General features: G+C 40.1%; 1 protein-coding gene across 9 annotated transcripts in view; it reads right to left on the reverse strand.

Annotated features, from left to right (window-relative positions):
- The window catches only part of cacna1da (calcium channel, voltage-dependent, L type, alpha 1D subunit, a), a 140735-nt gene that overhangs the window by 62467 nt on the left and 65942 nt on the right, over positions 1-12326 (reverse strand). For 7 of the 9 annotated variants that reach the window (XM_049471581.1, XM_049471580.1, XM_022682584.2 and 4 more), the window contains 5 exons: positions 12100-12174; positions 1825-1912; positions 1645-1671; positions 990-1150; positions 98-323 (listed from right to left, as the gene is read on the reverse strand). In XM_049471581.1, coding sequence (XP_049327538.1) covers positions 98-323; positions 990-1150; positions 1645-1671; positions 1825-1912; positions 12100-12174 — 577 coding nt within the window. The remainder of the gene's footprint in view (positions 1-97; positions 324-989; positions 1151-1644; positions 1672-1824; positions 1913-12099; positions 12175-12326) is intronic. The other 2 variants (XM_022682587.2, XM_022682590.2) reach the window with 1 other exon arrangement.

A 12326-nucleotide genomic window follows, 5' to 3' on the forward strand; every position in this document is an offset into this window, starting at 1 on the left:
TAAACCAATAATTTCCTCCACACTGTGTTACACACGAATACTGCACAAATCACTCTCTCTCTCTTTCACACACACACACACACACACAACCTCTTACCGTGTAACTTTAAAGATCCTAAGGAGTCGTACACAGCGGAACACAGAGATGCCTAGTGGAGACATGATTTCCAGTTCCACTAGGATCGTCTCCGTGATCCCGCCGCATACGACAAAACAGTCGAAACGGTTAAAAAGTGACACAAAGTAGGCCTGAAGACCGAGACTGTACATTTTCACCAGCATCTCGCACGTGAACAGGGCAAGCAGCACCTTATTTGCTACGTCTGCAAAAAAACAGCCAATCACAGAGAGAGAAAAATATGATTTAGTGTTATTATCAGGCAATACAAAGACTGGAACAATGCTGCTTATTTGCTTATTAAACAGCTCTGGAAAAAAAACAAGAGACCCCTTAAAAACTCATTAAAGAATCTAACCAATATGAACTGCGTGAATTTTTGCACCAGGGGTGGCGGCATAAAGTTATCCAAAAGCAGTGTGTAAGACTGGTGGAGGAGAACATGATGCCAAGATCAGAATATTAAAACTGTGATTAAAACCAGGGTTATTCAAATCCTAGATCTTTATAAATATGAACTTGTTTTCTTTACATTATTTGAGGTCTGAAAGCTCTGCATCTTTTTTGCCATTTCTCATTTTCTGCAAATAAATGCTCTAAATGTTAATATTTTAGTTGTATGTAGTTTATAGAATATGTTCATTTTTCTCAAAGTTAATTTTACTCAAACATGAACCTATAAATAGCAAAATCAGAGAAACTGATTTAGAAACTGAAGTGATCTCTTATTTTTTTCCAGAGCTGTATATATATTCTAATTACGTTAAAGCTTTGGGCCATGTTGTAAACCTCTATATAATAAATACAGCCCTATATTAAATGTATGTATTTATTTATTCATTTATTTGTGTGTGTGTGAGTGTGTTCTCACCCTGTACTTGTGTGAGCCACATAGGTTGATTATAGTGCTCTGATGAGATGGTCAGAGTATTGAGGAACACCAGAATGATCACCAGCCAATAGAACGGCACCGATTTCACGGCCAAGCGGCACTTCCTGCGGCAGAACCTGTTCCAGCGACGCCAGCGCCGACTGCCAGGGCACAGTTAATGACGTTAACATTATAAATAAAAAACGTGAGATATGCAAAATCTTACAGCCCTTACTGACAACTTTTATGGAGATGCAGATTTCATTTTCCAGCAGGACTTGACACACTGCCCACACTGCTAAAAGTACCTATTGGTCTTATATAATGTTAAATTTTTCTAAGACACTGATTTTTGGGATTTCCTTTGCTGTAAGCCATAATTACCAACAATAAAATAAATAAACGCTTAAAATAGATCACTCTGTGACATAACATATATATATATGGGGAGACAGATTTGAATTCTGAAAGTCCAGACCAAACAAAGTAGTTGTTAAAGCACCTGAATTTAAACAGAGCTTTATATTTCTTCTTTTACATGAGACTAAAAATTTTGCAATGTATTATACAGCCAACACTAAAGTTATATTTAAGATGCCCTCCATTATATACATGCAAAAAGAAGCAACGCAAAGAATATATGAAGCATACTAACCTGAACTTTGATTTGGAGATTTTTTGACTGCAAAAAAGAAGGATACATGTTTAAGAACATAATTTACGTTAATGGCATTTTTAATGTAGCATTTTAATATGCTTACTCAGTTTGTGGTCTATATATGTACAGTATATGTATCTGCATGAGCATTTACAGTATGGGTGTATGTGTATTTACCACAGGGGGCCACAGCATGTTGCTTTCTCGTCTTCTCCCTTCTCGTTCTCCGTGTTCACAGATTCCGTTTCACTAGCTGGAACACTCGCTGGAACATCACATGCTCATTAGATACACACATATACACACACACACACACACACACACACACATATATATATATATATATATATATATATATATATATATATATATATATATATACATACACACATAATCACACATGTGCAGCCAAAAACTAAATGTTCTTATCAAACTCTAATTCTTCTTTACAAAGAAAAGCATTCTCAGTGGCTGGTTCTCTCAATCACAAGCTACCACTGATCCAGTGTTCACCAACTGTCCTCCTGAACTACTGTTTCCTCTCAGAACTAAGTACTGGCAACCCAAATCTAAAACCATGGGATCCAGACAGATCCCAGACATGGAAAAAGTTGTGTTTGAGTTCACTATAGTCACTGATGTAGAGGAAGCACTGGGTAATAATATAGGTTAGTATAGGGAGTATAGGGTAATTTTGGTTAGTATTGGATAACATGTGGTGTATAGAGTTATATAGTAAGCATAGAGTTGTATGATGAGTAAAGGAAGCACAGGGTAGTATAGGGAGTATAAAGTAGTACAGGAACCATAGGGAAATATAGCTTATTATATGGCATTATAGGTAGTATAGGGTAGCACAGGTTAATATAGGGAGCATAGGGTAGTATTGTGTGGTATAGAGCATTATCGGGTAGAATGGGATAGCATTGGTTAGTATAGGAAGTATAGGGTAGTATAAAAGCATAGGGAGGCAGTATAGGTTAGAATAGGGAGTATAGGTTAGCATAGGGAGTATAGGTTAGCATAGGGAGTATAGGTTGGTATAGGTTAGTATAGGGAGTATAGGTTAGCATAGGGAGTATAGGTTAGCATAGGGAGTATAGGGGATTGTCGTGTAGTATGGGTTAGGACAGGTTAGTGTAGTTAGTATAGGGAGCTATAGGGGAATAGAGGGTAAAATTGAATATAGGGTCTTATAGGATAGTATAGGGAGTGTAGGTTAGTATAGGGAGCATAGGATAGTATAGGAAGTCTAGGTTAGTATAGTTAGTATAGGTAACTATACGGGAATATAAGGTAATATTGAGTATAGGGTAGTATAGGCTGGTAATGATGAGTGTAGGTTAGCATAGGAAGTATAGTTTAGTATATGTATTCAGTATAGGGAGCTATAGGGGTGATTATAGGGTAATATTGAATATAGGGTAATATAGGTTAGTATAGAGAGTATAGGTTAGTATAGGGAGCTATAAGGGAATATAGGGCAATATTGAATTTAGAGTAGTATATGTTAGTATAGAGAGTATAGGTTAGTATAGGGTGTATATGGAGCTATAAGGGAATATAGGGCAATATTGAATATAGAGTAGTATATGTTAGTATAGAGAGTATAGGTTAGTATAGGTTAGTATAGGGAGCTATAAGGGAATATAGGGCAATATTGAATTTAGAGTAGTATATGTTAGTATAGAGAGTATAGGTTAGTATAGGGAGTATATGGAGCTATAAGGGAATATAGGGCAATATTGAATATAGAGTAGTATATGTTAGTATAGGGAGCTATAAGGGAATATAGGGCAATATTGAATATAGAGCAGTATATGTTAGTATAGAGAGTATAGGTTAGTATAGGGAGCTATAAGGGAATATAGGGCAATATTGAATATAGAGTAGTATATGTTAGTATAGAGAGTATAGGTTAGTATAGGGAGTATATGGAGCTATAAGTGAAAATATAGGGCAATATTGAATATAGAGTAGTATATGTTAGTATAGAGAGTATAGGTTAGTATAGGGAGTATAGGGAGCTATAAGTGAAAATATAGGGCAATATTGAATATAGAGTAGTATATGTTAGTATAGGGAGTATAGATTAGTACAGGACGTATAGATTAGAATAGTTAGTATACAGAGCTATAGGGGAATATTGGGCAATATTAAACATAGGGTAGTATAGATTAATGTTTAGCAATAGCCAAACTTTTCCACCTAGGTCCTAGAGTTAGAAATATATATATTTGATAGATATTTGGGAGTGAATGGAAAACCTGCTACTGATTTGTCAAATGCATTGTGTAAGAACAGAAATCAGCCAATCAGGAAGCAGATGTAGAGGAGCAGAGTTGGGAGCACTGGTCTAGTCCTGAACAGAGTTCATTAGAAACAGTGTTCAGGGGGAAGTAGAAAATGTATTAGTTTAAGATATATCCAGTAGGAAATGAATAGCACTCAAAAACAACCCCAGCATGCAGTAATAATATGCTGTAAAGAGCCAATCTTCATCTCAAATTCAGATCAAATTCATTTCTCTCATATATATATTTATATATACACACAACATGTCCAAATGTATGCAGGCACCTGCTCATGCAGCTTTTTTAATTTTTGGGGTATTTATTTAGGCTGTATGTTTTCCCCTCTTGTTGCAGTAACAGTAGCTACTCTTTTGGCAAAGCTTACATTAATGGCTGTGAAAGAACATGCAGAATTATTATAAACCTCTATAACCCCTACAAACATGTGGACATAAAGGGTATATAGGGTTTAATAAGCAGTTCATTTAGAGAAAAATATCTGTTGCTCTTATGTTAACGTCATTTTTATTACACTTGTTGTGTGCATCCCAATTGGATACTAATTACTAACTCTAATTAGTACTTGAGTACGTAGTATGCAGTATGGAAAAAAGTGTCAAAGCTGAGTATACTACAAGAACTCCAAGAAACACACTCAGAAACATTCAGGTGTTTTTCAAGTGTGGTTACAATGGACACTGTTATCCCACAATGCAATGCAAAAGAGAAAGATGTTAAAGTATAGGGTTGGGAAGTATAATGATAATATTGTATATTGCTGTTTTAAAACATTTAAACAAGGACAGTATCTCATAAATAGAATGCTTACAGGGCTGACTTTTTTTGTTGGGGGCCAGAAAGAGAAATATATTTTAAGTCACGGGCCAAAGACTCTGTAATAAAACAAATAACGAAATATACCACTTTAAATAATACATTTTCCTTATTACTTTCATTTACACACCATTTTACTTGACTTACTATCTTTAACTATCTTTGACAGTGTTGTGTAAACTCAGATTTTTCAAACTGATGTTTAATTTCATGAGGTCTCTTAATATTAAATTCCTTAATTACGGCAATTTTTAGACTCTTTGGCCCGTTTTTCTGTGCTAAAACTGCGCACTCTCTCCGCTTTTAGACTCTTTGGTCTGTTTTCCTGTGCTAGAAATGCGCACTCTCTCCGCTTTTAGACTCTTTGGTCTGTTTTCCTGTGCTAGAAATGCGCACTCTCTCCGCTTTTAGACTCTTTGGTCTGTTTTCCTGTGCTAGAAATGCGCACTCTCTCCGCTTTTAGACTCTTTGGCCCGTTTTTCTGTGCTAAAACTGTGCATTCTCTCCGCTTTTAGACTCTTTGGCCCGTTTTTCTGTGCTAAAACTGCGCACTCTCTCCGCTTTTAGACTCTTTGGCCTGTTTTTCTGTGCTAAAACTGCGCATTCTCTCCGCTTTTAGACTCTTTGGTCCGTTTTTCTGTGCTAAAACTGTGCACTCTCTCCGCTTTTAGACTCTTTGGCGTGTTTTTCTGCACTACAACTGAGCACTCTCTCCTCTTTTAGACTCTTTGGCCTGTTTCTCTGCGCTTAAAACGCGCACTCTCTCCGCTTTTAGACTCTTGAGCACTCATGGTGTGTGTGTACAGAGGCGTAGATGGAGTGTGAGGTTCTGGCTACATCATTTCTGAGGTCAACACTGTCTAATAGGAGCATAATGGTAACTAGATTGCAGTTCCTACAGAAACTGCGAGTGTGATTGCAGTGCTGGCTGGTATCTGCTATGGTGTTGCTAAGGTGTTGCTATGGTATCCGGGGTGGTTGCTAAGGTGTTGCTAGGTGGTTGCTAGGGTGTTGCTAGGCGGTTGCTAAGGTGTTGCTATGGTATCCGGGGTGGTTGCTAAGGTGTTGCTAGGTGGTTGCTAGGTGGTTGCTAAGGTGTTGCTAGGCGGTTGCTAAGGTGTTGCTATGGTATCCGGGGTGGTTGCTAAGGTGTTGCTAGGTGGTTGCTAGGTGGTTGCTAGGGTGTTGCTAGGCGGTTGCTAAGGTGTTGCTAGGTGGTTGCTAGGTGGTTGCTAGGGTGTTGCTAGGCGGTTGCTAAGGTGTTGCTATGGTATCCGGGGTAGTTGCTAAGGTGTTGCTAGGTGGTTGCTAGGTGGTTGCTAGGGTGTTGCTAGGCGGTTGCTAAGGTGTTGCTATGGTATCCGGGGTGGTTGCTAAGGTGTTGCTAGGTGGTTGCTAGGTGGTTGCTAAGGTGTTGCTAGCCGGTTGCTAAGGTGTTGCTATGGTATCCGGGGTGGTTGCTAAGGTGTTGCTAGGTGGTTGCTAGGGTGTTGCTAGGCGGTTGCTAAGGTGTTGCTATGGTATCTGGGGTGGTTGCTAAGGTGTTGCTAGGTGGTTGCTAGGTGGTTGCTAGGGTGTTGCTAGGCGGTTGCTAAGGTGTTGCTATGGTATCCGGGGTGGTTGCTAAGGTGTTGCTAGGTGGTTGCTAGGTGGTTGCTAGGGTGTTGCTAGGCGGTTGCTAAGGTGTTGCTATGGTATCCGTGGTGGTTGCTAAGGTGTTGCTAAGTGGTTGCTAGGTGGTTGCTAAGGTGTTGCTAGGCGGTTGCTAAGGTGTTGCTATGGTATCCGGGGTGGTTGCTAAGGTGTTGCTAGGTGGTTGCTAGGTGGTTGCTAGGTGGTTGCTAGGGTGTTGCTAGGCGGTTGCTAAGGTGTTGCTATGGTATCCGGGGTGGTTGCTAAGGTGTTGCTAGGTGGTTGCTAAGGTGTTGCTAGGCGGTTGCTAAGGTGTTGCTATGGTATCCGGGGTGGTTGCTAAGGTGTTGCTAGGTGGTTGCTAAGGTGTTGCTAGGCGGTTGCTAAGGTGTTGCTATGGTATCCGGGGTGGTTGCTAAGGTGTTGCTAGGTGGTTGCTAGGGTGTTGCTAGGCGGTTGCTAAGGTGTTGCTATGGTATCCGGGGTGGTTGCTAAGGTGTTGCTAGGTGGTTGCTAGGGTGTTGCTAGGCGGTTGCTAAGGTGTTGCTATGGTATCCGGGGTGGTTGCTAAGGTGTTGCTAGGTGGTTGCTAGGTGGTTGCTAAGGTGTTGCTAGGTGGTTGCTAGGTGGTTGCTAGGGTGTTGCTAGGCGGTTGCTAAGGTGTTGCTATGGTATCCGGGGTGGTTGCTAAGGTGTTGCTAGGTGGTTGCTAGGTGGTTGCTAGGGTGTTGCTAGGCGGTTGCTAAGGTGTTGCTATGGTATCCGGGGTGGTTGCTAAGGTGTTGCTAGGTGGTTGCTAGGTGGTTGCTAGGGTGTTGCTAGGCGGTTGCTAAGGTGTTGCTATGGTATCCGGGGTGGTTGCTAAGGTGTTGCTAGGTGGTTGCTAGGGTGTTGCTAGGCGGTTGCTAAGGTGTTGCTATGGTATCCGGGGTGGTTGCTAAGGTGTTGCTAGGTGGTTGCTAGGTGGTTGCTAGGGTGTTGCTAGGCGGTTGCTAAGGTGTTGCTATGGTATCCTGGGTGGTTGCTAAGGTGTTGCTAGGTGGTTGCTAGGTGGTTGCTAGGGTGTTGCTAGGCGGTTGCTAAGGTGTTGCTATGGTATCCGGGGTGGTTGCTAAGGTGTTGCTAGGTGGTTGCTAGGTGGTTGCTAGGGTGTTGCTAGGCGGTTGCTAAGGTGTTGCTATGGTATCCGGAGTGGTTGCTAAGGTGTTGCTAGGTGGTTGCTAGGGTGTTGCTAGGCGGTTGCTATGGTATCCGGGGAGGTTGCTAAGGTGTTGCTAAGTGGTTGGTAGGTGGTTGCTAAGGTGTTGCTAGGCGGTTGCTAAGGTGTTGCTATGGTATCCGGGGTGGTTGCTAAGGTGTTGCTAGGTGGTTGCTAAGGTGTTGCCAGGCGGTTGCTTAGGTGTTGCTATGGTATCCGGGGTGGTTGCTAAGGTGTTGCTAGGTGGTTGCTAGGTGGTTGCTAGGGTGTTGCTAGGCGGTTGCTAAGGTGTTGCTATGGTATCCAGGGTGGTTGCTATGGTGTTTCTAGGTGGTTGCTAGGTGATGTATATGCATAAATTTGATTAAATGGTGTTTGCACGTTGCTACGCAACGTGCAAATACATCAATCAGCTATGCACGCTAGGTTGCTCTGGCCGTTCGGGGGTGTCCAAACTTTTGACCCGTGGCTCCATTACACACAGTACTGGGGGGCCGGGGTGTCCAAACTTTTGACCCGTGGCTCCATTACACACAGTACTGGGGGGCCGGGGTGTCCAAACTTTTGACCTAATGCTGTTTTATCCCATAGCTGCTCCATACACTCACAGTACTGGAGTTCTAGCTACCTGTCCTTCGATCTAGCTGCCGTCCTCCGATTGGCCCCATTCATTCCAATGGGGCCACTTCGTACGACATTCGTACGAAATCCGTACGTCGTAACTTTTCGTAACGCATATTTTCGGAAAGAGCTCAATAAGTTCTACAGGTCCTCAATTGGTTTCATCTTAGTATTTCAAAAATTGCGACGTCCACGGACGTGCAAAGTTCTGCCCATTCATTTTCTATGGGCAAAAAAACGCGTACTTACGAAGTTTTTACGAAAAACGTAAGTCCGATCGGAAAGCTGTATACAAGCCCACCATTCCCGATATGGACGCACGTTTTCTCTTTTGAACGAAGTCGATATTTCGAAAACTGCGGCACTAGTTAACCGGACAAAAAACAGGTGGAATAATAATAATAATAATAATAATAATAAGAATAAGACTTAAGAAGAACAATACTGTGATTGCATTACTGCAATCACACTAATAATATGTACAGCTAGGCGAGAGGGAGAGACTATTAACATGAACTAGAGTGCTCTCTCAAACTCTCTCTCTCTCAGACTCTCTCTCTCTCTCTCTCTCTTTCTTTCTGAGATGTGGATAGGTGCTGACACATCAGTGTGGGATAAGCAGTGTGTGTGTGTGTGTGTGTGTGTGTGTGTGTGAGAGCGATCACACTCTTTGTGATGGCTGTGGGAAGTGCTGAGTGGAGGGACGCTGATCGCGGTTTAGCCCCATTCTCTCCATTTTAAACTCACATACTGTTTTTTTTTTTTAAACAGGATTTTCTAAAGTTGGCCTAAAAACCAAGGTTCTACTGAGAAATGTCTATTTTAGTTCTACTACTTTCAGCAAACTGGAGTGAGTGGAGGTTCTTAACCTAAATATGTACACTCCTTATTAAAAAAAAAGGAAGGAATCATTCAGCTGCTACTCAGATGCAACTCTCCCATCATTAGTGATGCCTCAACACAAGCTGTGTGAAGACTAGCACACGCCTCCTCCGACACATGTGAAGTCAGACTCCGCCTAGCATCACAGCGCTAACGCTCGGAGGAAAGCGCAGCGACACGGTTGTGATACATCAGCTCACAGACGCAGCCTTGCGCTGATCAACATCACCCTTAGGAGTGATGAGGGGAAATAGCATCATCTACTGTACCCACCCAGAGAGAGCAAAGCCAATTGTGCTCTCTCAGCGCTCGGGCAGCTGATGGCAAGCTGCATGACTGGGATTCGAACCAGCAATATCAATGTCGAGAGCTTGCCTTGAAGACACTACAGATACTATACTACGGTCAGCCACAATGCCAGACCTATCCCTGATTAAAAATGTGTGTGATGGTACTGCAGAAACTGTGTGAGAATATATATATATACAGTATATATATTATATTTGTTACACATGTGTTACACACTGATTACACTACTGTATGAGTTTCTTCCAAATAGCACTGCAATCTGACACTTCCTTCTGTGCGCAACAATTTCGCAGCTACTTCTTTGATGATAAGTGTGTAAGACTATACAGCTCTGAAACAAATTATGAGATCACTTCATTTTATAAATCAGTTTCTCTGATTTTGCTATTTATAGGTTTATGTTTGAGTAAAATTAACATTGTTGTTTTATTCTATAAACTACAAACAACATTTCTCCCAAATTCTAAATAAAAATATTGTCATTTAGAGCATTTATTTGCAGAAAAAGAGAAATGGCTGAAATAAAAAAAAAAGATGCAGAGCTTTCAGACCTCAAATAATGCAAAGAAAACAAGTTCATATTCATAAAGTTTTAAGAGTTCAGAAATCAATATTTGGTGGAATAACCCTGGTTTTTAATCACAGTTTTTATGCATCTTGGCATCATGTTCTCCTCCACCAGTCTTACACACTGCTTTTGGATAACTTTATGCTGCTTTACTCCTGGTGCAAAAATTCAAGCAGTTCAGTTTGGTGGTTTGATGGTTTGTGATCATCCATCTTCCTCTTGATTATATTCCAGAGGTTTTCAATTTGGTAAAATCAAAGAAACTCATCATTTTTAAGTGCTGTCATTTTTTTCAGAGCTGTATATCATTGCTGTTTAATGAAACATATGTATCTCCAAAACAGCAACTTTGCAGGAGAGAGATGTAACTTTTAGTGGAAGTAAATGTAAAAAGAGCTTAATTCAGGTAATTTTAGAAAATTTCTATTGGTCCATTCATTAAGAAATTATGACACTACACCAAATAGGATCCAACACTACATTCTTCTGTTTCTGTAAGAAGAGTTTTCCACATGTTTGACTGTAAATGAACCATTCTACTCAACTGTAGTAAACTAATGAAATATAACAAAAACATTTAAAAGCAGGCAAATGATGGGAATATGATGTAGGAATATGTGAGAGGAATAGAGCAGTGCAAAGAGTCACAGAGCAAAAAACACTATAAACACTATAAAATTAGGGCTGTCACAATTTCACAATTAACCATACATTAAAATTAATTATTAAAAATAACATTTTCAAGAATTATGATGCATTTATCTGCATTTCAGTAATCAATATTTACTGATTATCTTTATGATGGAAATCAATTAGAATTTTAAAATTTTTACACATTAGGGATGCTCCAATATGGGGATTATAGACCAGCGCTCATAATGTTTAAACAATATATAAAAATGTTAAAACCTTGTTTAATGGGCTAAAGGCTGCATTGTTTAATACAGGGATTCTCAACTGGTGGGTCGGGACCTAAAAGTAGGTTGCAGATAGTTTGTAATAAATAAATACATAAAACATTTATTTAAATGATTGTGTCCTCATCTATTATATTGGGAAAAAAAAGAGACAGAGAGAGTTTCTTACTAATGTACTCTGAATGCACAGATATGCAGAGAAGTGACATCTAATTTTGTGGCTTTATGTATTTTGTGTAGTTTTGATATTTAATTGTAATAATTAATTGTAATAATAATTTAATTGTAGTTACTTTTTTATTAAAAATTGCTCTTATATTTGCTTTGCATGCACATGTATGTTTATATGTATTTTTTTGAAGCCTTCTTTTATCCAAAATTAATTTGTATTCTATAAATGTGGCTTGTGACCACTATTTGATCAGGTTAAAACAATAAGTAATCGCTAGTGAATGTGGTCTTCTACCTGTCCTAAACCAATTCTGGAGCTTTTAGTTTGTGGTGAGAACGTGATCTGATGGTCCGTGGTCTCGATCCGACCCAGCTATCAAATATACTCCTTTTATTTGAGCTAAACTGCTGATAATAAGCAGTTTAATCTGACATATTAGCCAGAAAACACTAATTACCACAGCTATGAACAAACGCTGTCTCTGCTGCTGCTCCATGCTGTTTATATGCACGGTCTGTGCAGCGTTCACTGCTGTGTACATCTGCACTGCGCCGAAATGAACACTTTGAACCACCCTACTCTGGCTCAAACACAGCATTGACACTTGACCAAATGTACCAACATTACAGAGCAAGTGTGAAAATGGTTTTGACCAATCAGAGGAGACGATGTTGTTCGCGTGGTTTAATGGTGCGCATTTTGGTGCATTTATGTTTATGCCTGTGTGAAAACAAACCAAACAGAGGGAGAAATACTCCAAATAAACAAACTCATCAGCTGATCTGGATCATAGAAACTATAACACAACTACAGGTGCATCCCTATTATGTAAAGTTTGTATATTTTATGATATATTTTGTAAAATTTGATCACTTTAATTAATGAATCATCCAAATAAGCAGTAATTACAGTATTTTTCATTATTAATAAAAAACACAATTGTGAAAGCGCTAACCACAGTCATTAAATTAAACAGTAACACACAGCGTTTGTGATGCAGTACAGGGGTAAAGGAGTGGATTTACCGTGAGTTTCAGAGGACTGACTGAAAAAGCTAAATCCTTTCTTCTTCTTGTCCATGAGGTCAGCCAGAGTGACCCCTGCCGCAGGTCAGGGCCATGCAGGCAAAGCCCATGCATTCACACAGCACAGCACAGTGTAGCCACCAGTCAAGCACCAACACAGGGACGACAAAACAAGCAGCGGGGTTAAGATCAGCAGGGGTTAAACACAGACGCCCACCCAGCCCTCA

This window comes from Astyanax mexicanus, chromosome 24, assembly GCF_023375975.1.
Source record: "Astyanax mexicanus isolate ESR-SI-001 chromosome 24, AstMex3_surface, whole genome shotgun sequence".
NCBI classification, from domain to species: Eukaryota; Metazoa; Chordata; class Actinopteri; order Characiformes; family Acestrorhamphidae; genus Astyanax; species Astyanax mexicanus.